Source organism: Chiloscyllium plagiosum, unplaced genomic scaffold, assembly GCF_037043375.1.
Source record: "Chiloscyllium plagiosum isolate Xiang-an unplaced genomic scaffold, Cpla_swu_hap1 HiC_scaffold_2, whole genome shotgun sequence".
Classification (NCBI taxonomy): Eukaryota; Metazoa; Chordata; class Chondrichthyes; order Orectolobiformes; family Hemiscylliidae; genus Chiloscyllium; species Chiloscyllium plagiosum.
In genome coordinates, this window is record NW_028270140.1 from 109455926 (window position 1) to 109479957 (window position 24032).

At 41.0% G+C, this 24032-nt stretch overlaps 1 protein-coding gene across 1 annotated transcript in view; it reads right to left on the bottom strand.

Annotated features, from left to right (window-relative positions):
* LOC122559261 (ras GTPase-activating protein 1) overlaps positions 1-24032 on the bottom strand; it is a 197249-nt gene that overhangs the window by 30050 nt on the left and 143167 nt on the right. The window contains exons 18-20 of the mRNA XM_043708645.2: positions 18813-18955; positions 16443-16558; positions 10739-10825 (exon numbers count right to left, since the gene is read on the bottom strand). Of these exons, the coding sequence (XP_043564580.2) occupies positions 10739-10825; positions 16443-16558; positions 18813-18955 (346 nt within the window). The remainder of the gene's footprint in view (positions 1-10738; positions 10826-16442; positions 16559-18812; positions 18956-24032) is intronic.

Consider the following 24032-nt stretch of genomic DNA (forward strand, 5'->3'; position numbering starts at 1 on the left):
TAATTGTGTGTAAAAATACAAAAGACAGTTAGTTTTAACAAGGTGCTATATGATTTGTAATATTGATTTCTGTTACAAAGTTAGTTATAAAAGAAGTATTAAATGCATACAACTATTTCTACTTCAGCATTTTGTGGTTAATGGGCTGTGAACAATCTATTTTGTTCAGGGCACAAAAAGAAATCATTTTCCTCATTAGTTAACTCCACATCCAGATCTAAATTTTTTTCTTTAATACTTCTATTAGGTGTTGGTTATATGTATATATTTTGTGTTGAAACTTATCCCTATGATTCTATTAAAAAAAGGTTCTAGCTAAAGATTTTTATGTTCCGAGTAACTTTACAGAAACACTAACTTTATCTGTCATTCTGTTAGCTGCCTAGGGAGTTAAGCTATATCTTGCATCTGGTGTCCATCCATTTACTAGGACAATTATCTTTTCATTAATGAACGTCGGGTTTGGTCACTTGTCTGTATGCCAGCATGCTCTTATCAAAAACGGTCTGGAAAGGCGTACTTATGGTCTTGGAGTAGGTTCATTCAAAGATGTTGCCGTTTTCTTTAATTAAAGGCTGGAACTCACTGTTAGTCTTGTTTATTTCCCCTCAGACATCTTGTGTTTTGATTCTAAGACATGCTGCCTCTTTCTGTTTGTCAGCTATTTTGAGAGTGCGAACATGGGCCATTTTCTTATAAGCAGGTTACGGGTCGCCCCTACAGTCCATCACTCTCATTGTTTTCCAAAAAATTGCTTAAGCCAGATACATTTCAGGAGATTCCCTCACTTCCTACCTAATCCCATTTTTCTTTCTGGCAGTCACCTCTTTGCCTGCACTTCCTTAAGCTGAAGGGCAATCATATCCTGAAATATGCTTCCACAAACCTTTCAGCCTTATGAATCTTCCAGCTGTCACTCAAGCTCCAAAACACAGTGTGAGGTGCAGCCTGTGTTTTTTCTGGGAACATACACTTGGAGCACCGTGGGAATTCAGTGTAGAGGGGACGAAGTGCTTTTTTTTTGTGGTTTATATTTTGTAAGGCTATATTCTTCCGTTCTAACAGAGGAGAATGAGGGAGCTAGCAACAGGATAAATTGAGGACCAAGATCAGGGGGGAGGGGAGTCCTAGTTTAACAGTTGGAGCTTCAGGAGTTTGCTGATTGGAGAACAAATCAAACAGGAAAGTAGTGTGTTAATTGGCTCATGATTTTAAAAAGTGTTTTGTTTGGAAGAAAGGATCAGTTGTGAAACAACAAGAAGAAATGAAAGTCAGGTCCAGTATAATAAAGTAATAATGAAAACAAAATAGGAAAGGGGAGTATAGTAGCATAAGGGAAGTTAACATTATTCATAATAACCGTAATTAATTTTTAAAAAGGATAGTATTTAAGGGGCTGTATCGGTGATACACTTCCCTAGCCTCTCACAGAGTTCTAGGGTACACCTGATCAGGTCCTGGGGCTTTATCCACCTTTGTGTTTCAAGACACCCAGCACTTCCTCCTCTGTAATACGGACATTTTTCAAGATGTCACCATTTATTTCCTTACATTCTATACCTTCCACATCCTTTTGCACAGTAAATACTGATGTAAAGTACTCGTTTAGTATCTCCCCCATTTTCTGCGGCTCCACACAAAGGCCACCTTGCTGATCTTTGAGATGCCCTATTCTCTCCTTTTGTCCTTAATGTATTTGTAAAAACCTTTTGGATTCTCCTTAACTCTCTTTGCCAAAGCTATCTCATGTCCCCTTTTTGCTCTCTTGATTTCCCTCTTAAGTATACTCCTACTTCCTTTATACTCGAAGGATTCACTCGTTCTATCCTGTGTATACCTGACATATGCTTTTTTTTAACCAAACCCTCAATTTCTTTAGTCATCCAGCATTCCCTATACCTACCATCCTTTCTTTTCACCCTAACATGAATATACTTTCTCTGAACATTTCTAAAGGCTTCCCAATTTCCAGCCGTCTCTTTACCTGCTAACACTTGCCCCCAATCAGCTTTTGAAAGTTCTTGAAGGTTTTCTTTCTGCCGGATGTACTGTTCTAGATAATGTTGGAGGAAAGGACTGTGCAGGGGAAAGCAGTGGGAACCTACTTCATGGCACCATTGGTGGGTCTGCTACACAAGAGGGGAGGAAGAAGAATGGCAGTGCTATAATGGTGGGTAATTCAATTGTAAGGGAAACATCTTTGGAGTGTGTGAGGAAACCGGAGCAGCCGGAGGAAACCCATGCAGACACGGGGAGAATGTGCAAACTCCACACAGTCAGTCACCTGAGTCGGGAATTGAACCCGGGTCTCTGGCGCTGTGAGGCAGCAGTGCTAACCACTGTGCCACCGTGCCGCCCTTAGGGCAGACAGTAAGGGAGTCTAGAAGGCACAAAAATCATTGGCTAGTTAAGACAAGGAGTTTGGCAAGTTTGGATGGTAGTTATTTAAATGCAAGGAGTCTGATAAACTAGGTAGAAGTTTTGAGGGCACAAATTAAAACATGGCAGTATGATGTAATTGCAATATTGTGGGGTGGGGGGGCGGAGTGCGGAGGTGGGAGGAAGGATAGGGCTGGGTTGACATTTCAATATTCCAGGATGTAGGGTCTTCTGGGAAGGAGGTAAAAAATAAGGGGTGTCACAGTATTGAGCAGGGAATCAATTACAGCAGTAAGGAAGATGACATTTTTAAAGGTTCCTCAAATTAAGTCATGTGGGTAGAACTTAAAAGTCAAACAGGAACAATCACATTGCTGGGAGCGTACTAACATTCCAGAGAAGTGTAAAAGTAGCATAGTGATAACTGGTGATTTCAATTTCCCCAACATTAACTGTGATAGTCACAATGTAGAAGGCCTACAGGGAGTGGAGTTCTTAAAATATATTCAGGCAATTTATAAGCCAGTATGTAGAAGGCATTACAAGGGAGTGAACAGTCCTGTTCTTAATTTTAGGTAACCATGTTAGGCAAGTGATTGAAGTATCAGCAGGGGAGCATTTTGTAGACAGTGATCATAACTCCATGAGATTTCAGATTCTAATGGAAAAGAACAAGAATGTGTATAAAATCAAAGTTCTAAACTGGGGGAAGGTCAATTTTAACTAGATCAAGTGTGATTTGCCCAGAGTAGGCAGGCAGCAGATACTTTTAATCTGTATCAGAGAACTGAAACACATTCAAGGAGTAAATAGGGAGAGTACAGGGGCAACATGTTCCAATAACGACAATGTGTTGGACAACAAATCCTATAATCCCTGGCTATCAAAGGGTATTCAGGATCAGATAAAGAGAAATGGGAGACTTATGGCAGACACTGAGCTCAAAATAGCAGAAGCCCTAAAACAGTACAGAATGTGGCACGGTGGTTCAGTGGTTAGCACTGTTGCCTCCCAGCACCAGGGACGTGGGTTCAATTCTAGCCTTGAGGTGACTGTTTGTATGGAGTTTGCATGTTCTCAGTGGCTGTGTGGATTTCTTCCAGGTGCTCCAGTTTGGTCCCAGTCCAAAAATATGTTAATTGAATTGGCCATGTTAAATTGCCCATAATGTATGGGTAATGTATAAGTTAGATGGACTAGCTATGGGAAAAGCAGGGTTATAGGATAGGGTAGGGGTTGGGTCTGGATGGGATCCTTCTGAGGGGGCAGATTCAATGGGTTAAATGGCCTTTTCCCCACAGCAGGGTGCATGGGGAAAATTAGAAAAGGAAACTAGGAGAGCAATAAGGGGGCATGAAAGAATAATGGCGTGGAAAATAAAAGGAAAATTTCTCAGTTTGAGTACATTCAGGATAAAAAAGATAACTACAGAATATGTAGGATGATAATTTGTTCATAAAGCCACATGATACTTTGTGTCATGTGAGAGGGATGATATTATGTGGTTTCCCCTTAACCTTCTCTCCTCCAATGTTTTTTTTCAAGGAAGCTAAAGATAAAATAGGGGACAACAGGACAGTCAGTCTAATCTCAGTAGTGGGGAAACTACTGGAAGCAATTCTTAGGGACAAAATTAATCTGCATTTAGAGGGGCAAGGATTATTCAAGAACAGTCAGCAAGGCTTTGTTAAGGAGATCTTCATATCCGACCAACTTGACAGAACTTTATGAATAAGTGTGGTTGAGGGCAATGCATTCAGCATAGTTTACTTGGACTTTTATAAACCTCCCATGCAAAACTAAATCAAAAAAGGAAAAAACCCAAAGGATCCAAGGATTGTAGCTAATTGGATCCCAAATTAGTTGAGTGGTAGAAAACAAACAGCGATGGTAGAGCGGTGCTTTTGAGACCGAAGCCTGTGTCCACTGAAGTTCTACAGGGATCAGTGGTTTGACCCTTGCTGTTTTCTATATACACACACACGATTTAGACAGGAAGGTTGATCGGCCAGCTCACGGATAAAAATTGTGGGGTGGTAAATGACGAGGGTAGTCTTAGATCAGTGGCAAATGGAATTTGATCAGGAGAAGTGAATGGTCATGAACCTGGGCAGGACAAACAAGGCAAGGTAATATTTGATAAATGTAGGATCCTGGGAAGCAGAGGATCAGAAGGACATTAGTGTGTGTGTCCATCATTCTTCTGAGATAGCAGGATAAAGTGGTTAAGATATCATATGGTCTTTATTAGTTGAGACACAAAGTTTGAGAGCAGGGAGGTTATTCTGGAACTGTATTCAAAGTTGGTTAGGTCACAGCAAGAGTATTGTGTACAGTTCTGGAATCCCTGGAAGGGCTGTGATAGCACTAGATAGGATGCAGAGGAGATTGTTCAGGATGTTACCTGGTTTGGAGAGTTAAGTATGAAGACAATTTGGATGGACTTGCAGCAGAAGAAACTGAGGGGGTTGTGATTTGAGATATATAAACTCGTGAAGGACATAGACAGGGCAAACAGGAAGAAACTCTTGGTGGAGGCATCAATGACCAAGGAGTATAGATTTAAGTTAACAGGCAGTAGGTTTAGAATGGATTTGAGGTGGTGGGAACCTTAAACACACTGCCTGTAAGGGTGAGAGCGGCAGAAGCTTTCACAACATTTAAGTAGTATCTGAATGTACACTTGTGACGCCAAAGCATACAAGGCTATAGATCAAAAGACTGAAAATGGGATTAAAATACTTAAATGGCAGCTTTTGACTGGCAGTGGCTTAATGGGCTAAAGGACTTTTCACTGTGCTACAGATCTGTGTCTATGACTAGAAACATAAATAAGAATAATATGTTAAGAGTACCACTCATATCCATCGCCAATCTTTCTGCTTCTCAACTTGCCCAATCCTCTGTGATGCAGGCTGCCTGTATAGGTCCTCACCTTGCCCAGTCCACTTATAACCAGTAGGTAAATCAGACTTTGTCAGAACCCTTAACTCTACAGATTTATGGCTAGCCAAAGGTTCAAAGACAAACATGAATGAATGTCTGAGGGATAAATTACCTCTTAAACAGGCTGGTTGTGCATTTAGGCCAGAGGTGAATAAACCATTAGCTGAGACACACTTGTGGCAGCTATTCATACAGAAATACGGAAAATAGATGCTGGAGTAGGCCATTCAGCTCTTGGAGCTTGTACCAGCATTCAAAATGATCTTGGCTCATCATGCAACTTCAGTATCCCGCTCCACTCCATGAGCCCTGAGCCCTTTAACTGTATGTCCAGCTCCCTCTTGAATCTATCTAGCAAACTAGCCCCAACAGCTTTCTGTGCTAGAGAATTTCATAGGTTCGCAACTGAATGAAGAAATCCTTCCTCATCGCAGACCTGAATGGCTTCTCCCTTATTTTATGGGCTATTACCCTGATTTCTGGACTTACCCAACATTGGGGATATTCTTCCACGTGTATCCCATCCAGTCGCATTAGGATTATTTATGGTTTCTATGAGATCCCCCCATATTCTTTTAAATTCAGTGAGTACAAGCCCAAATGATCCAGTATTCAGTGACCCCCCATATTCTTTTAAATACAGTGAGTACAAGCCCAATTGATTCAGTATTTCCTTATATCTGCCATCCTGGGAATCAGTCTGGTTAGGCTTTGCTGGACTCCTTCAATAGCAAGAATATCCTTCCCCAGATTAGGGGACAATCATAGTATCACAGAATTCCTACAGTGTGGAAACATCCCTTCAGCCCAGCAAGTCCACACCGAGCCTCCCACCCAGACCCATTCTCCTACCCTATAACTCTACGTTTACCCCTGACTAATGTACCAAGCCTACACATCCCTGAACACTATGAGCAATTTAGCACAGCCAGTTCACCTAAACTGCATATCTTTGGACTGTGGGAGTCAGAGATATACAGAATGGAAACAGACCCTTCGGTCCAACCCGTCCATGCTGACCAGATATCCCAACCCAATCGATCCCACCTGCCAGCACCCGGCCCACATCCCTCCAAATCCTTCCTATTCATATACCCATCCAAATGCCTCTTAAGTGTTGCAATTGTACCAGCCTCCATCACTTCCTCTGGCAGCTCATTCCATACACGTACCACCCTCTGCGTGAAAAAGTTGCCCCTTAGGTCTCTTGTTTATCTTTCCCCTCTCACCCTAAACCTATGCCCTCTAGTTCTGGACTCCCCGACCCCAGGGAAAAGACTTTGTCTATTTACCCTATCCATGCCCCTCATAATTTTGTAAACCTCTATAAAGGTCACCCCTCAGCCTCCGACGCAGCAGGGAAAACAGCCCTAGCCTGTTCAGCCTCTCCCTGTCGCTCAAATCCTCCAACTCTGGCAACATCCTTGTAAATCCTTTCTGAACCCTTTCAAGTTTCACAACATCTTTCCGATAGGAAGGAGACCAGAACTGCAAGCAATATTCCAACACTGGCCTAACCAATGTTCTGTACAGCTGCAACATGACCTCCCAACTCCTGTACTCAATATTCTGACCAATAAAAGAAAACATACCAAACACCCTCTTCACTATCCTATCTACCTGCGACTCCACTTTCAAGGAGCCTGGAGGAAACCCATACAGACACCTGGAAAATGTGCAAATTCCACCTAGACAGTCACTGGAGGCTAGAATCAAACCCAGGTCCCTGGTGCTGTGAGGCAACAATGCTAACCACTGAGCCACCGTGCTGCCCATACAATATTCCAAGTATGACCTCAGCATGGCCCTGCATAACTGCAACAAAACATCCATTCTCCAGTACTCCAATCTTCTCACTATGAAGGCCAGCATGCTATTAGCTTTCTTCACCAACTGCTGCACCTGCATGCCAACTTTTAGAAACTGTTCCATCATGACACCCAGGTCTCGATGCATCTCAACTTTTCCTAAACTGCCACCATTCAGATAATAATCTGCCCTTCCTGTTTTTGCCATCAAAGTGGATAACCTCATATTTATCCACATTATATTGCATTTATCAAATATCAACTAGCCTGTCCAGGTCACACTGAAGCCTCTTCGCATTCTCCTCACAGCACACCCTGCCAAGCAGCTTCGTGTAGCCTGCAAATTTGGTGATATTGCATTCAATTCCTTCATCCAAATTATTAATGTATATTGTGGACAACTTGAGCCCGAGCACTGAATCTTGCAGTACCCCACTTGGAAAGCCTTCCACTCTGGAAAGGAAATATTTATTTCAACACTGTTTCCGGTTTGTCAACCAGTTCTCTATCCACGTAAATACATTATCTCTGATAGCATGAGCTTTAATTCTGCTTAGCAATCTCTTATGTGGGACCTTGTGCAAACCCTTTTTGAAGTCCAGGTACACAACTTTCACCCTTGTCCACCCTACTGGTCACATCCTCAAAAAGTACAAGATTTGTCAAGTATGGTTTCCAGTTAGTGAATCCGTGCTGACTTGGACCGATCCTGTCACTGCTTTCCAAATTCTTAGTTATTTCATCCTTAACAATTGACTTCAGCATTTTCTCCACCACCAATGTCAGGTTACTGGCCAATAATTCCTCATTTTCTCCCTCCTTTTTGTAAAAAGTAGGTCTACAGTAGCTACCCTCCAGTCTAATGGAACTCTTCCAGAGTCTACAGAATGATCACAAATTCATCTACTATTTCAAGGGCCACTTCTTTAAGTACTCTGGGATGTACAGGATCAGGCCCTGGGGTCTTAATGAGTCCTAAGTATCCCCATTTCTTGACTAATAAGGATTTCCTTCAGTTCCTCCTTCATACTTGACCCTCTGTCTCCTAGCATTTCCAGAAGTTTATTTGTGCCCATCTAAGTCAGATCTAAAGTTCAACTGGTCTGCAATCTCTGTGTTATCTATTATGAATTCACCTGATTCTAACTATAGGGGACCTAACATTTGTCTTCACTAGTCTTTTTCTCTTCATATACCTATAAGGTAAACAAAAAAGATATGACAAAGATATAATTCCTATTCTATCATTTGTGCTTATGGTGGAAGAAAATTTAGCATAAGAATTTTGTTTTTTTTTCAGAAAACCTGGGTATAACATCAATTTTATCTCCTTATTGAGCAAGAAAGGATTTTTTTTAAACAAAGTGCATAAAATGATGTAATTGGTTAAGTTAGAGAATGCTTTACTCCACCTTTTGGAGGAATAGACAGGATAAGATTTTGTGAACTAACTCATTCTGCCACCTGTTAAATGGATTTTGTGTTTTTTGTTTACAAGTTACTACAAAATGTTACAAGATGTCAGCAATGTCAAGAATTTTACCAAACCTTGGAGACACAAGAAGAAATTAATCCTTTCTGGTGATGGCTAAATTTTAAGTTTTTGGATTTACAGAGAGGAGAGGTTATTAACTCATTAGGCTACTACAACAGCCACATTTGAAATGGATTTCAAGAATCACTAGGTACTGATATCACAGCAAGGGAAAAGTGTTGCGAATTCAAGGATTTACTTGATTTGTACCACAGGCTTTGCCTGAGGCATTTGACAGCAAAAGTTACTTCAAATCAATAAAAGCATTTTCTCTCTGATGTCAAGCAGTATTACAATCACCAAACTGGTGCACAATTGTTTTTGTAACTGGAACTGACAAAATAAATTTTTCTTTTAATACTGATAACCATAGAGAAGCTGGGACCATGTAGGGGAGATGAAGCTGATCAGATTTTCAGGAAAGATTGTATTTAACAGAAAGGGGAAGGAGCAATGGTATTAAGGAACTCACTGCAATGCTGGATAAAGAGAATGTCCCAGAGTAGTCGAGGACAGAACTAGTCTGATTATAGTAAAGCAACAGTAAAGGTGCAATTGCATTGCTTGATGTACTTGATAGGTTACTGCTGCAGTTACCAATGGCTGAAAATGACAAAATGGGTATTAGGGATTTTCTTCTTAACTGACACAGACAATCAAAGGAAATTTTAGCAGATGTAGTATTTCATAGAGTTCAAATCATGGCCTTCACAGCCAGACAACAAAATGCCTCCGAGTCTTAGTAAAATGGGACTAGAATGCAGCATTAAGACTCTGATAATGCAGCTCGGATGAAAGTCATTTGATTAGATTTCTGATTTTTATATGAAATAGAAAGGGAAAGCTTGACCTACCTGGGATGAGGCTTTTTAAATAATTATATTTTAGAGTAGACACATATTTGTAGAAGAATAGGCGTAAAAGGAAGGCAGTTAGCTCTAGACACAAAGTAGTTTTGATAAACGTCCTTGAAGAAACATTCTTCTCAGTCAGCAAGGAGGTTAGGACAACAAAACGGTATGAACAAGATAACCTTGTAGGAGTACCATGATCTGATTCCTTCCATGAACCAATGAACTTAAACTAAGGGAACAGTTCACTGAGCATCGCAGCCGGGCCCACAGAAGCTGACCTGACCTCCCAGTCACTGCCCATTTCAATTCCCCTAACCACTCCCTTTCCGACATGACTGCCTTCATTGCCACAACGAACCACAGCACAAACTGAAGGAACAGCCCCTCACCTTCTGCCTGGGAAGCCTTAAGCCCAGAAGATTCAACATTGAGTTCTCCAATTTCAAATAACCTCCCTTCCCAGCCCCTCCCCATCCCTTCCACTGCTCCCTGCCACCAACCGGATTCATTCCTCCCACTGACCAACCAAACCATACCCTTTACCTGTCTTCACCTATCTTCACTTTACCACTCTGCCCCTGCCACCCCTTTATCTGCAGCTCTCCCCAAACCCACCCCCAGTCCTGAAAAAGTGTTACATCCTAAGCGTCGACTTCTCCACCTCCTGATGCTGCCTGGCTTGCTGTGTTCTTCCAGCCTCTTGCCTGTCTATTTGAATTCCAGCATCTGCAGGTTTTTTTGTCCCTAAGTAAGCACATCCTAAGTCAAATTTTAAAAACAGTCTTGTGCAAAAACTTGACGGGATACTGTACTATAAAGCTACACCATGAAATGTTACCAATGACATTAAGTTTAATGGGATTAACTGATGTGATAAAAGACAAGGAGTCTGTACTGTTTCAACTGTATATCTGAAGACCTGCAAGAACAAGTGCAAGACCAAACCATTAGCCAAGAAACAATGCTACATGCTCATAGTAACATACATGGCCATATAGAACTCATCACAATATTGTAGCTACTAAAGTCAGAGGGAAAGTAATTCTCGGATAGGCTTGTCAATGCTGTCTCCTACAGTTAATCTGCAATTTACTGTTTTCTTTTCCCCCCAAAATAAGTTGTTTTTGTTAACTTCCAGCTCAATTCAACAAAGGACCAGCATGGAATAGCTCTCCGAAATGGCAAATCACAAAAAATAATTCACAAAATATTGTTACCTCACAACTCTGGTCCTCATAGTGGGATTTTCTGGCCATTTCTGCTGGACAGATTTTTGTAAACATCCGTAAATGTATCTTAAAGCCCTGTGGAAATATAATACATTGCAATGATACATCAAGGTTTGCCTGGAGTTCAAAAACCCTTATTTAAAAATCAAGTACAATTTTACATTCTCTAAAGGCTGGTGATGCATCACATTATTATTTCTTCAGGATGCTCAAGTTGGTAACTATAGCATAAGGTCTTCCACTCAAAACATAATAAACAATATTAAGTCACTGGATACAAATGGGATCCTAAACAGGAACCTGCTGCCTGCAATCTGCATTATTCAATCCTTACCATAAATAATAAAAGGTATGACAAATATGAACCTCATTCTTGAAAAATGGTACATTGCAGAAGTCATTCTAGGTACTGTGAAATCACTGAGTCAAACTCAGAGAACTCAAAACCCTGGTTGTGGAAAAGTTGTCATCTATTGCCACTGACAGAATAGGAAATCCAAGAGATGTCTGTGACAAGCCAAAAGTCTGGATTGGGAACTGCATTAGCTGAACTTGTACATTCTCATTATTATGATCATACCAACCAAATAGTTAGGGTTTGCCAAAGCACAGAATCTGCAGACATGGTTGAAACCACAATAATTTCATTATGTCTGTTGTCACTGTAAAGAGGTTGGCCAGCTGAACCTCATAGAATAGCAGTTCCCTGACTGGGGCTGTTAATCTGGTCAAATTAGGGCTATCCGGCTGATGTAAAAGGGTGAATGTCAGGGCTGAATGCATAACTCAGTTGAAGGCAGTTTAGTGGGCGGCACGGTGGCTCAGTGGTTAGCACTGCTGCCTCACAGCACCAGGGTCCCAGGTTCGATTCCAGCCTTGGGCGATTGTGCAAACTCCACACACACATTCTCCCCATGTCTGCATGGGTTTCCTCCGCATGCTCTGGTTTCCTCCCACAGCCCAAAGATGTGCAGGTTAGGTGAACTGGCCATACTAAATTGTCCATAGTCTTAGGTGCATTAGTCAGTCAGAGGGAAATGGGTCTGAGTGGGTTACTCTTCAGAGGGTCGGTGTCGACGATTTGGGCCAAAGGGCCTGTTTCCACACTGTGGGGAATCTAAATCTAAAATCTATTGTCAAAGGAAAGGGTAACTGGTGATGGGATGCTGGCCTCTAAAGAGAGTTATTTCAGTGGCCATGAAAATAAAGCAGTATCCTGAAGATACTCTCTCATAACCATTATTTTGAAGTTGGGAGTGAGCATTTTCTTATATCATGTCTCTGTTTGGGACGGGTGACCCATTCGACTCAGCAGTTGAGGACTGGGCCCAGTATGTGGAAAGAATTTATTTTGGGCAAATGACATTGTAGCAGACGATAAACGAGTAATTCTCCTGATAGCCTATGGAGCTGCAGCTTTTTCTGTCATGAGGCATCAGATAATAAAACCTTTCAAAAACTGATTGACATTGTTTAGGAATATTATGACCTCGTGCCTCCATTAATTCTGAGGCACTATTGCTTTGACTTGGCAATTCAAGAACTAAGAGAAGCTGTATCAAGATTTTTGACTAGGTAAAGATGACTGGCAGAAGCCTGTGAATTTGGTTTAACTCAATGAGATGCTCAGAGACCATTGAGTGTGTGGAATTGATGATATAACTACAGAAAAATGCAAACTGGCTGAAGCTCAGCTGGACTTCGAACAGACACTACAACTGGCTTTACCATTGGAAAACGCAGCAAGTGGAACATACGAGTTGCTAGATATTCTATGAAAGTGGTATTAGGAAGATGTGGGTGTACTATATCTTTAAGAAAGTTAAAGGCTAGCAGAGCTACCTGACAGCACTAAGTGTTCTGAACAAGATATAATATAAACTTTTGGTCCAGCAGCTAGTATAGCTGGTTGCCTGGAGACAAAACTAAATTTGAATTAGGCCAATCAGTTTAAATTATACCCCCTCAAAAAAAAAACCAAACTCCCAATAAAGTTTGAATTAAGTATACCGACAATATTAAAAGCCAATGACACAATCCAATGCCTTGGGGGTATAAAACCAGGAACAGTTGAACAGTTTATAAAGAACTGCCAAAAGACCAGTATGCTGTTAGTCAGAATTCTCTGTGAGGTACCTGTCTAGAGTAGGAGTTTGCACAGAGAAAAATATCAACTCCGACCTGGAGAACAAATCTACAGTGGAAGATATAAAGAGATGATTTGACCACTGGCCGGTTTTGAAATTTGAATTTTTCAGTAAACCTTACTTAGATTTAGATTTAGATTACTTAGTGTGGAAACAGGCCCTTCGGCCCAACAAGTCCACACCGACCCACTGAAGCGCAACCCACCCAGACCCATTCCCCTACATTTACCCCTTCACCTAACACTATGGGCAATTTAGCATGGCCAATTCACCTAACCTGCACATTTTTGGACTGTGGGAGGAAACTGGAGCGCCCGGAGGAAACCCACACAGACACGGGGAGAATGTGCAAACTCCACACAGGCAGTCGCCTGAGACGGGAAAAGACCAAATTTTAATTGGGGGTTTTATTGGACTCGAATTATAGAAGGGAAAGTAAAAGATAGTTGTTGGTTAATTACTCTGTGTTATACTTTAAGGAATAAAGTTGTTAATTTTTATGATGTAGGTATGCTCACTGAGCTGTTCCTGACTCTCTCATTCATATCCTTACATGTAGGTAAGGAAGGACCCCACTTTGACTGGGACAATACATCCATCCTAGGACAAGCCAAACAGATACACGCACAAGAATTCCTGGAAGCACGGCATTGCAACCGGAACTCTATCAACAAACACACTGACTTGGACCCCATTTACCACCTCCTGAGAAAAAGGGCAGGAGATGGCATCACCACCGGAAATGACGTCACCAACGCAAGGAAACACAAACATATAAACAGAAAGCAGGAAAAACGAGCAGTGCTTTGTTTGGAGGCTTGCTGAAGATGTTACCTAGTATGGTGACAAAACGTCTGAAAATGAACCTTCTAGCTCAGTGAGCAAACCTACGCCCAGAACCTCAACCTGAGCTACAAATCTTCTCAACTTGTTAATTTTTGCTTTAAATTGTTCTTGGCCTCTCGAATTTTCACAGATTACCACACGAGATAAATCTTTTCTGTGTTGCTGGTTTAAAGTTAACAGAGAGGGTTTACCCCATGTCATAAGAGTGGGCACCCTCACCTGTCGGCCTGAGCTTGGAAACACCTAGAGTGCAGGCAACTGTATAGCTTCACTCAGGAAATATTCTGATAAGTAATTTTAGGTTGGCTCACAGCAAAACCCCAGAACAAAGTCACGTTTCAGCTAAATAGTTACAATTTTCTTCAGGATCACACCCGGCAAGACATTGTAATTGTTGTTGATATGCAGATTTGGGATAGCGACAGAATCCTCTGAGACTTAAGCACAGCAAGATAACTCATAGGCCGGAATTTAGGAGGGTACCCAGAAGACTTAATAACTGAGAAACTCTTCTTGACTCACAGAGACACGAAAATATTTGTCACAGATATTAGGCCATTGTTTACCAACAAGGATTTTAGTTACTTCTTAAAGTTGAATGGGATTTGATATATTAGTACACTTTAGATCATAGGATAGCATGACAGAAAGAGTTGTTCAAACTTTGAAAAAAAGCTGGATTTAAAAAAACAGCCTCTCGCCTTAAGTAGATTCCTATTTGATGATAGGACCAACTGACATGCAACTATTGGGACAGCACCAGCAGAGTTGCTAATGTGTAGAAGACTCAAATTCAAATTCCCCAGACCTGGTGGAGGGAGGGTGAAACAGCATCAGAAACTCCAAAGCTAAACCCAAGACTCCAAGTGAGAGGGACAGTTTGATACAGGGGTCAAAATTAGGAGCAAAAATCATAGAATGCCTCACATGGACAGCAGGCATGATCGATACAAGAGTTCAGTGACAGTATGTTCCTGTTAATGAGAAGGGCAAGGCTGGTACATGTAGGGAATGCTGGATGACTAAAGAAATCGAGACTCTGGTCAAGAAAAAGGAGACTTTTGTCAGATATCAACAGCTGGGATGAAGTGAATCCATAGGGGAGTATAAAAGCAGTAGAAGTACACTTAAGAGAGAAATTAGGAGGGCAAAAGGGGTCATGAGATAGCTTTGACATATAGAGTGAAGGAGAATACAAAGAGATTCTACAAATACACTAAATGCAAAAGAGTACTATGGAGAGAATAGGGCATCTTAAAGGTTGTACATGGAACCACAGGAGATGTGAGAGATACTAAATGAGTATTTCGCGTCCATAATTACTGTGCAGAGGTACTAGGAAACTTGGGGAAATAAATAGTGATGTCTTGAATAGTGTCCATATTAAAGAAGAGTGCGTGCTCAAGGTCTTAAAACCCAAAAGATAGATAAATCTCTGGGACCTGATCAGGTGTATCCCAGAACTTGGTGGGAAGCTAGAGAAGAGATTGCTGGGTCCCTTGCTGAGTTATTTGTATTACTGACATGCCAAAAGATTGGAGGGTGGCTAATGTGGTGCCATTATTGAAGATGGTAAGGGAAAACCAGGGAATTATAAGACCAGTGAACCTGACATCAATGGTGGGTAAGTTGTTGGGGGGGGATTCTGAGCAACAGGGTTCACAAGTATTTGGAAAGGCAAGGACTAATCAGAGATAGTCATAGCTTTATGCATGGGAAATAGTGATTTGATTGAGTTTGTGAAGAGGTGACAAAGAAGATTGATGAAGACAAAGTGGTGGATGGTGTCTACATGGACTTCCGCAAAGCATGGCAGGCTGATTAGCAAGGTTAGGTCACATGGAATCAAAGGGGACCTAGCCAATTGGATACAAAACAGACTTGAAGGTAAGAGAGCAAAAGTGGTGGTACAGTATTGTTTTTCAGACAGAAATGCAGGGTGGGAGTTAGTATAGAGGAGGTTTCTTTATAACACTCAATTCCTACATGATCAAGAATAGATCCATCTCAGCCTTAAATGTACACAAGGATCCTGCAACCACAGCTCTCTGTGGCAAGGAGTTCCAAAGACACTCAATCCTCCAAAAGAAGAAATGTTTTCCTCATCTCAGTCTTAAATTGGTGCCACGTTATTGTGGAGCTCTACCTCTGGCCCTCTACTCTCACATGATGGGAAAGGAATACTGAAGTTTGTACAAGGACATTCTTAACAATGAATGGCAATAATAAATTGCAGCAAATGGAAAACTTCAATTCTTTTTCATCCCCCTATTTTTCTAAAATTCTAGGTTTTGCCTTTTGAACCCAACTTCGCCCATCCCTTTATTAGATTAGATTAGATTAGATTACCTACACCGAGCCCTCCGAAGGGAAACCCACACCAAATATTTACTCCTGATTAATTCACCTAACACTACAGGCAATTCACCATGGCCAATTCATCTAACCTGCACATCTTTGGACTGTGGGAGGAAACCGGAGCACCCGGGGAGAATACTCCACACAGACAGTTGCCCGAGGCGGGAATTGAACCCGGGTCCCTGGCACTGTGAGGCAGCAGTGCTAACCAGTGCTAGCCCCGTAATGATGGTGGATGTAGTCAGATCTCTAAGTTACTGTCCTACTCATCATATTTAACAGTATTTCAGATCTTTAGATATTTGTATCAATAATGTACAGCTACATATTTTGATACTTACTGAGGTAATTCTTCTGCAGCCATGAAAATCTTCTCAACCAATTCTGAGAGGAGGGCCAATAGGTGTGCCAGATTAGTGTTCACATCTTCATTTTTTTCAAGTTTGGAAGGATTTAGCTGTAAATTAGAAACAGAGTCATAGAATATCACAGCATGTAACAAGACCCTTCAGGCCACTGTGATCTCACTGGTCATCAAGTACCTATCTACTCTAATACGATCCTTTTTTTAAAAGCACTTGGCAATACTCTTATATGCTGTGGAATTTCAAGTGTTCATCTGAATACCTTTTAAAACTTCCAATAACCAGCACCCTCTGGATGAGAAAAAGTCTCCTTAAATCCCCTCTGAACCTCCTGCCCCTTGCCTTAAACCTGTGTATTTGACTACTTACCCTTCTAGTAAAAGGGGAAAATATAACCATAATATTCTTATCCACAGGCCTATGTCACTTCCTCAAAATAGTTCAGACATAATTGCCCCCAGCAAACAATGCTGTCCATCCTTGGTTAATCCTGGTCTCTCTAAGTGAAGATAAATTCTGTCTCTCATAACTCGAGAAACTGGAGGAAAACTATGATGTCTGAAGTATTGGCCTGGAGATATCTGTTTTATCACTACCACTCTTCTTGAATGATGGTACCATATTAGTTGTCTTCCAACCTCCTGGCATTTCTCCTTGTCCAGACAGGATTTGAAGATTAATGTCTGGGTCCTCACAATCTCTCTCTTTCCCCCCCTTCCACAGAGGGCTAAGATAATGTTGTCTGGGCCTTGGAATTTAAACAGTTTAATCTTTGCTAAAATTGCTAATAGATCCTCCCTCTCAATGCTAATTTGTTCAAATTAACACAATCTTCCTCCATTATTTAATTATGTACACCATTCTTCTCCACAGCAAGTACAGATTCAAAATAATTAAAAATAATTAAGACATTTACTTTGTGAGTTCTGCTGACACACAAGTTGCACTTTAGTGCCAAATGGGACCTACTCTTTCCCTGGTTATCCTCATCTTCAATATAAAATGTCTTTGAATTATCCTTTATTTTCTTTACCAATGCTTTATCATCTCCCTCTTTTACTTCCCCTCCTCCCCCAAGTAACATCATGCACTTTCTATATGCCTCGAGGGATTTGGCTGTTTCTTTGCTTTCGATATCAAGACTAAGCTTCCATTTTTCATCTTATCCAACCTGTACATTTTCATGGCATCCAAGGTTCCCTGTGCTGCACTCACCCCACCCCTTTACTTTACAGGCCCTGCACACTCACTATTTCCTTCTTAAATGACTGCCACTGTTCTAATGCAGATTTCCTACAAGTGGCTGCTTTTAGTCCACTTTGGCCACTCACTGTTCTCATATCAAAACTGGTCTTTCTCCAAACAAATTCTGAACCTTTTATTTCTTGTTCAATGCTATCCCTTTCAATAACGACCTTAACTTTACAGAGTTATGGTCACTATCACCAACATGTTCTCCAACTGACACATTTACTACTTTATGACTCTGCTCCCCAAAATTAGGTCCAGCATTGCTCCATACTTTTAAAAAAACAAAACTTTGAGTATTCCTACTCCAATTTGGCTTCCTTGATAAACCAGGCTCTTTTTCACTCTATATTCCTAACACCACCCGCTGTCGTCTCCTGGTTTTTCTTCCACTTTTCTATGCCCCGACACCTCTCCACAAATCCCCTCGTGAGTTATTCACCCTTGGGAGTTCGAAGCCCTCATGCTTTATGCAGTCGAGATAAACAAAGGAAACAGTTAACCTTAGACACAACTACCAAGTCTGATAGATGCACACCATCTTTGAACAAATAGAAACCATGAGCCAAAAGATTCTCATGTTTACCTGACTTTATCTTGAAGGTAAGGTATAATTTTAAAGACTGTTGAACAAGTGGGTATTCATGGTATGCAAATATATATCGTATGAATCTGCTACAGGCCAGTAGGGGCTTTACATGTCTCAAAATTTATTACTGTATCTCAATCTGCTGACAGAAAATCAAGATTTTGCACCTCGTTTATCATGTTTCTGACTCTTGTGGGCTCCACAAAATGCCACACCAAGTTTTAAACCAACAAATATTCCTGCCTAACTCCTTACTGATATTATTTACATTTTAGGTATTCACGTTGCGTGCTTAATGGTAACGTTTATACCATTTAAGTATTCAAATTGAAGCACAAAGTTGCGAAGTGTTCAGAAGGCAATGTCTGGTTATTGTATACCAGTGATTTTGATGTTAAACTGCTTTTACATTCCATGAAATGAGGAAAGGAATGAATATTTTCTCCTCCCAGAGAACATAAATACATTAGTCTTATCCTTATTACTAGATTCAAACCCCAGTATCTTACCTCACATGACTGTTTACTCTCCATTATCTTTAGAATAGTTTCTTTCAGAGCATGATGGATAAATGGTGTTGCAGTTGATTTCATATATTGCTCCATAAGTGTGCTTGCTAAAGTTGTGGCACGGAAGAGAGTGGTGGATTCATCTGAAGGAGGAGTCATATAAATAAAAGACAAGTTGAGTGTGGAAAACCATTTAATTCTTGGATTGGAGCTAGGCAGATAAAACTGCATCAAGCCTTTAACTCCAATAATGAACTTGATTTGATTTCCTACAGTGTGAAAACAGGCCATTTGGTTCAACAATTCCACACCTAACCTCCAAAGAGTAACCAACCCAGTCCCACTCCCTGAAATTTACCCCTGACTAATGCACCTAACACTATGGGCAATTTAGCTCAGCCAATTCACCTCACCTGCACATTTTCTGGATTGTGGGAGGAAACCAGAGCAGACACAGGGAGAATGTGCAAACTCCACAGAGACAGTGGCCCGAGGCAGGAATCAAACCCGAGTCCCTGGCGATGTGAGGCAGCAATGCTAACCACTGAGCCACCATGTACAATTAACAGAAATTTGCACAATGTAGGAAATCAACAGTTTTTATTGGTTATTACAGATTTTTGCCACCTAACTTGATGAAATGATTAAAAATTTACAAGTTGAAAAATTCTAAACCATGACCAACACAATCACTGTAGCATAACATGCAACAAAATTAATTCTTAGACTGGCTGTCAAGGGAAACTATATTAAAGTTTGACGACAATTTCTTCAGATTTGTACTTTACTAATTCAGCTACATATTTTAATGTTTTATAGGTTTTGTTAAAAGCTGATTCAGAGATTTCTAGGTTCCATTACATTTAACTTGTGGCTATCCAAATGCTCTTTATGAATAAAATGCTCCACTAATTTACCTTTACATGTGCAACATTTAAAGACATTTCTGTGATTATTCTTCTCATTTACAGTGTCCAGCTAATTCTGTAAACTCTAGAGTGCCATCTCAAGATTCCACTGTCTGATATAGTTAAATTTTGACGTTGTATTCCCACGATACTATGCTGCTGGAATGGCAATACATTTCAAAGTCAGAATGGAAGTGGCTTGGAGGTGGTGGTGTTCCAACATATGTGCTGCTCTTGCCCTTCTGGATGGCAGCGGTTGTGGGTTTGGAAGCTGCTGAGAGAAAGTGCAGATTGCTGATGCTGGAGAGTCAGAGTTGAAAAGTGTGTCGCTGGAAAAGTACAGCGGGTAAGGCAGCATCCACGGGGCAGGAGAGTCGACGTTTCAGGCATAAGCCCTTCATCAGGAAGGTGGTGGGGGGGGCAGGGGTCTGAGAGATAAATAGGAGAGTGGCGGGCTAGGTGCGGGAAGGTATCTGGGAAGGAGAAAGATGGATGCACAGGGTGCGGGCGGGTTGATTGTGATAGGGAGGGTGGAGTGGATAGATGGGAAGGAAGATGGATAGATGAGGGATCAAGAGGGTGGTAATGAGTTGGAGGGTTGGATATGGAATGAGTTGGAGGGAGGGGAGATTTGGAAACTAGTCAAGTTAGCATTGGTGCAGTGTGGTTGAAGGGTTGCAAAGCGGAAGATAAGGGCTTCTTCCTCCAGAGATCTGGTGGCTTGGATCTGGCAGTGGAAATGGCCCAGAATTTGCATGTCTTTGTTGGAGTGGAAGGGGAAGTTGAAGCAGTTGGCCACAGGGAGGTGGTGTTGTTGGGTGAGTGTCCCCTAAAGATGTTCCCTGAAACGCTCCATGAGTTGGTGTTCTGTCTTCCCAGTATAGAGGAGACCACATCAAGAGCAATGGATACAGTAGATGAGATGGGTGGATGTGCAAGTGCTGTCTAAAAAGTGTCAGTGAACTTCTGCAATGTAGAGAATAAACACTATGGCTACTGTTCAGATGTTGTCAAACTTCTTCAGTGTTGTTGGAGCCAGACTCAACTGGCAAGCATTCCATCACATATCTGTCATGCCTTCTAAATGCTAAACAGGCTTTGGCGTGTTACTCATTGAAGATTTCCAAGTTTTTGACTGGCTGTTGCAGTCACAGTATTTGTTTAGCTGATCCAGTTCAGTTTCTGGTCAACTGTATCCCTCAAGATGTTTATAATGGTATCAATGCCAATGAATATCAAGGAGAGATAGTTAGATTCTCTTTTGGAGAAATTCATTCTTGCCAGGCAATGTTAAATGCAATGTGTCTGTTCAGGCCAGAACATAAATCAGATCTTGTTACATTCCAACATAGATTGCTTCATTGTCTGAGAAATCATGAAATGTGTTGTACAGTGTTAACAAGTGCACAAAGATTCTCACTTCTGACCTCATAATGGAAGGAAGATCATTGACAAAGCAAATGAAGATTGCTGGCCTAGGACACTACCCTGAGGAAATACTGCCTTGGAGCTAAGATGACTGAACTCCAACAACCACAACAAAGCTCCTTTAATGCTAGGTCTGACTCAAATCATTGGAGAGTTACCATCCTCATTTCCATTCATGCAGTTTTGCTTGGACTTCTTGATGCCTGATTCAGTCAAATATGACCTTCATGTCAAGGGCAGTCATACCCCTTTGTGTCTGTTCATGTTTGAACCAATGAAATCTGGGGCTGAACATGCCTGGTAAAATGCAAACTGAGCATCAGTAAGTAGGTTACTGTTGAGCAAATATGGCTTAACAGAACTGGTGATGACTCCTTTCATCAGAGCAGTCTGATGGGCAAGTAATTGCAAGATTGGATTTGTCCTGCTTTTGTTATCAGGACATGCCAGAGCAATTTTTTATATATCAAGTAGATGCCAGTGCTACAGCTGCATGAAAACAGCTTGGTGAGGGGCATGGAAAATTTTGAAGTACAAGTATAGTTGCTAGAATGCTGTCAGGGCCCACATTGTTTGCAGAATCTAGTGCTATCAGCCATTTCTTGATATCACGTGCAGTGAATCGAATTAAGTGCTGACTGGCATCTGTGATTCTGAGGATTTCTGGACATGGCAAAAAATAGAACTTGACACTTCTGACTAAAGATTGTTACAAATACTTCAGCTTCATCTCTTTCACTGATGTACTCAGGGCTCCTCCATCATTGTGAATGGAAATACATGAAGCCTCTTTCTCCTGTTAGTTGTTCAAATATCCACTATCATTCATGACTGGATTTGACAGGACTGCAAAGTTTAGATCTGATCTACTGGTTGTAGAATTGCATAGCCAAGTCTATTTCTTGAAGCTTACGATGCTTGGCATCACCCATGATGTACCTTTACCAGGCTGACAGTTTATTTTTAGCTAAGTGTTATATTGCACACTTGATAGTAATAGGAACGCCAGGTCATGAGCTTGCAGATTGTAGCTGAATACAATAACAATGCAGCTGATTGCTCATGGCACCTCAAGGTTACTCAGTCTTGAATTAATTGATCTGTTTGAAATATATACCACTTATTGCAGTACCACACAACATGATAAAAGAATATTCTCAATTGAAGATGGGATGTCATCACTACAAGGTCAGTGATGGCCACTTCTACAATACTGCCATGGACAGGTGCATCCACAGCAGGGAGATTGGGGAGGATGAGTTCAAGTATGTGTTTCTCTCATTAATTCCTTCAATATCTGCTGCACACCCAGGCTAGCAGGCTATTTCCTTTAAGACTCGACCAGCTTGTTCAGTCATGGCCACTACCAAGCAATGGACACTGAAGTTCCCCCACCCACAATATGTTCTGTACCCTTGTTAAATGCTGCTAATCAGTTGAGGGTGCAGTTACTTTGCCCATGTTTAGCTAGAGGTCAGGATACTTCATGGGATCTACAGACAGCGTCAATGTTGAGAACACAATGTTGAGGGTAACTCCCTCCTGGTTGTGCGTCATGTGTCACCATTTCTGCTGCTGGGTCTATTCTTCCAGAGAAACAATGTGTACCCAGGGACGATGATGGTATTGTCTGGATTGTATGATTCTGTGGGTACAAAACTGTCAAGCTGGTCTTTTTACTAGTCTGTAAGATTGTTTTCCCAATTTGGACATTAGATCCCAGAAATTAGCAAGGAGGACATTGCAGGGTTGATAAGGCTGAACTTGTTTCCAGTGCATTAGTTGATGCCAGGTAGCCCGCTCGATTTCATTCCTTTGTTAAGACCTTTTAGATGTTTCATACAACTAAGTGACTTGCTAGGCTATTTCAAGAGGCCAGTTAAGAGTTAACCACATTGCTGCGGAACTGTCAACACATGGAGGCCAGACTAGGTAAGGATGGCAGATTTAGTTGAGTAAAAGGACATTAGTGAACAGATAGATTTTTATAAGATTCAATGCTGGTTTCATATCATTGTTAGACTTTTAACTCCAAATTTTCTTTCTGATTTCAAACTTTACATGCCATTATAGATCCCCAGACCACTACCTGTGGGTATCTGGGTTATTTGTCTATTGACGATATCAGCATTTTATTGACAATTATTTAATTACCACAGAGAAATCATTAACGAGCGAGATGGGACTATACTCAAACTACAAGATTTACACAGTAATGTTTCCTCAATGCAAGCACAACAGTCTCTTAAATTGCTGAGAGCACAATCATACAGTGGTAGAGGACATAACAATGAAAGCAGAAAATAGATGCCAGTCATCAGTCAATTATAATCACTTTATGGAATATCAAAAAGTGGCAACAAGGATGATATACAGAAAAGGTTAGGGCACTTAACAACATTCTGTGAATGGTACTCCACACTTGTGTTCCAGAACTAGCCACACTCTTAGCTAAATATTGCTATCTATCCAACAATAAGGCTGATTTTCTAGGTATGTCTTGTTCACAGAAAACAAGCGCAAAATAATTTGGTGAATTACTTACAACCTGTCTACGTTCAGTCATGATTTCATTAGAGTCTTGGTCCAAAAATGGACGAGAGTTGAATTTCCTAGTTGAATGTCACTTTAAGAGCCCTAACAGAATTAAAATCTATGGGAAGCATAGGTAAACTCTCCACAAGCTGCAGTCAAACGTAATATAAAGGAAGATGCTTGTTGTTAATACAGGCCAATGGTCTTAGGACCAGACTAGTGATACAGAAGTTCCTCAGAGTAGTGTCATCAGCTGCATTGATTTTCTTTCCAATAAACTCATAAGGGAATTTTTAGTCATGAATATGCAGCAAAATTTGAGTATTCAAAACTTAGACTGAGAAGTGGC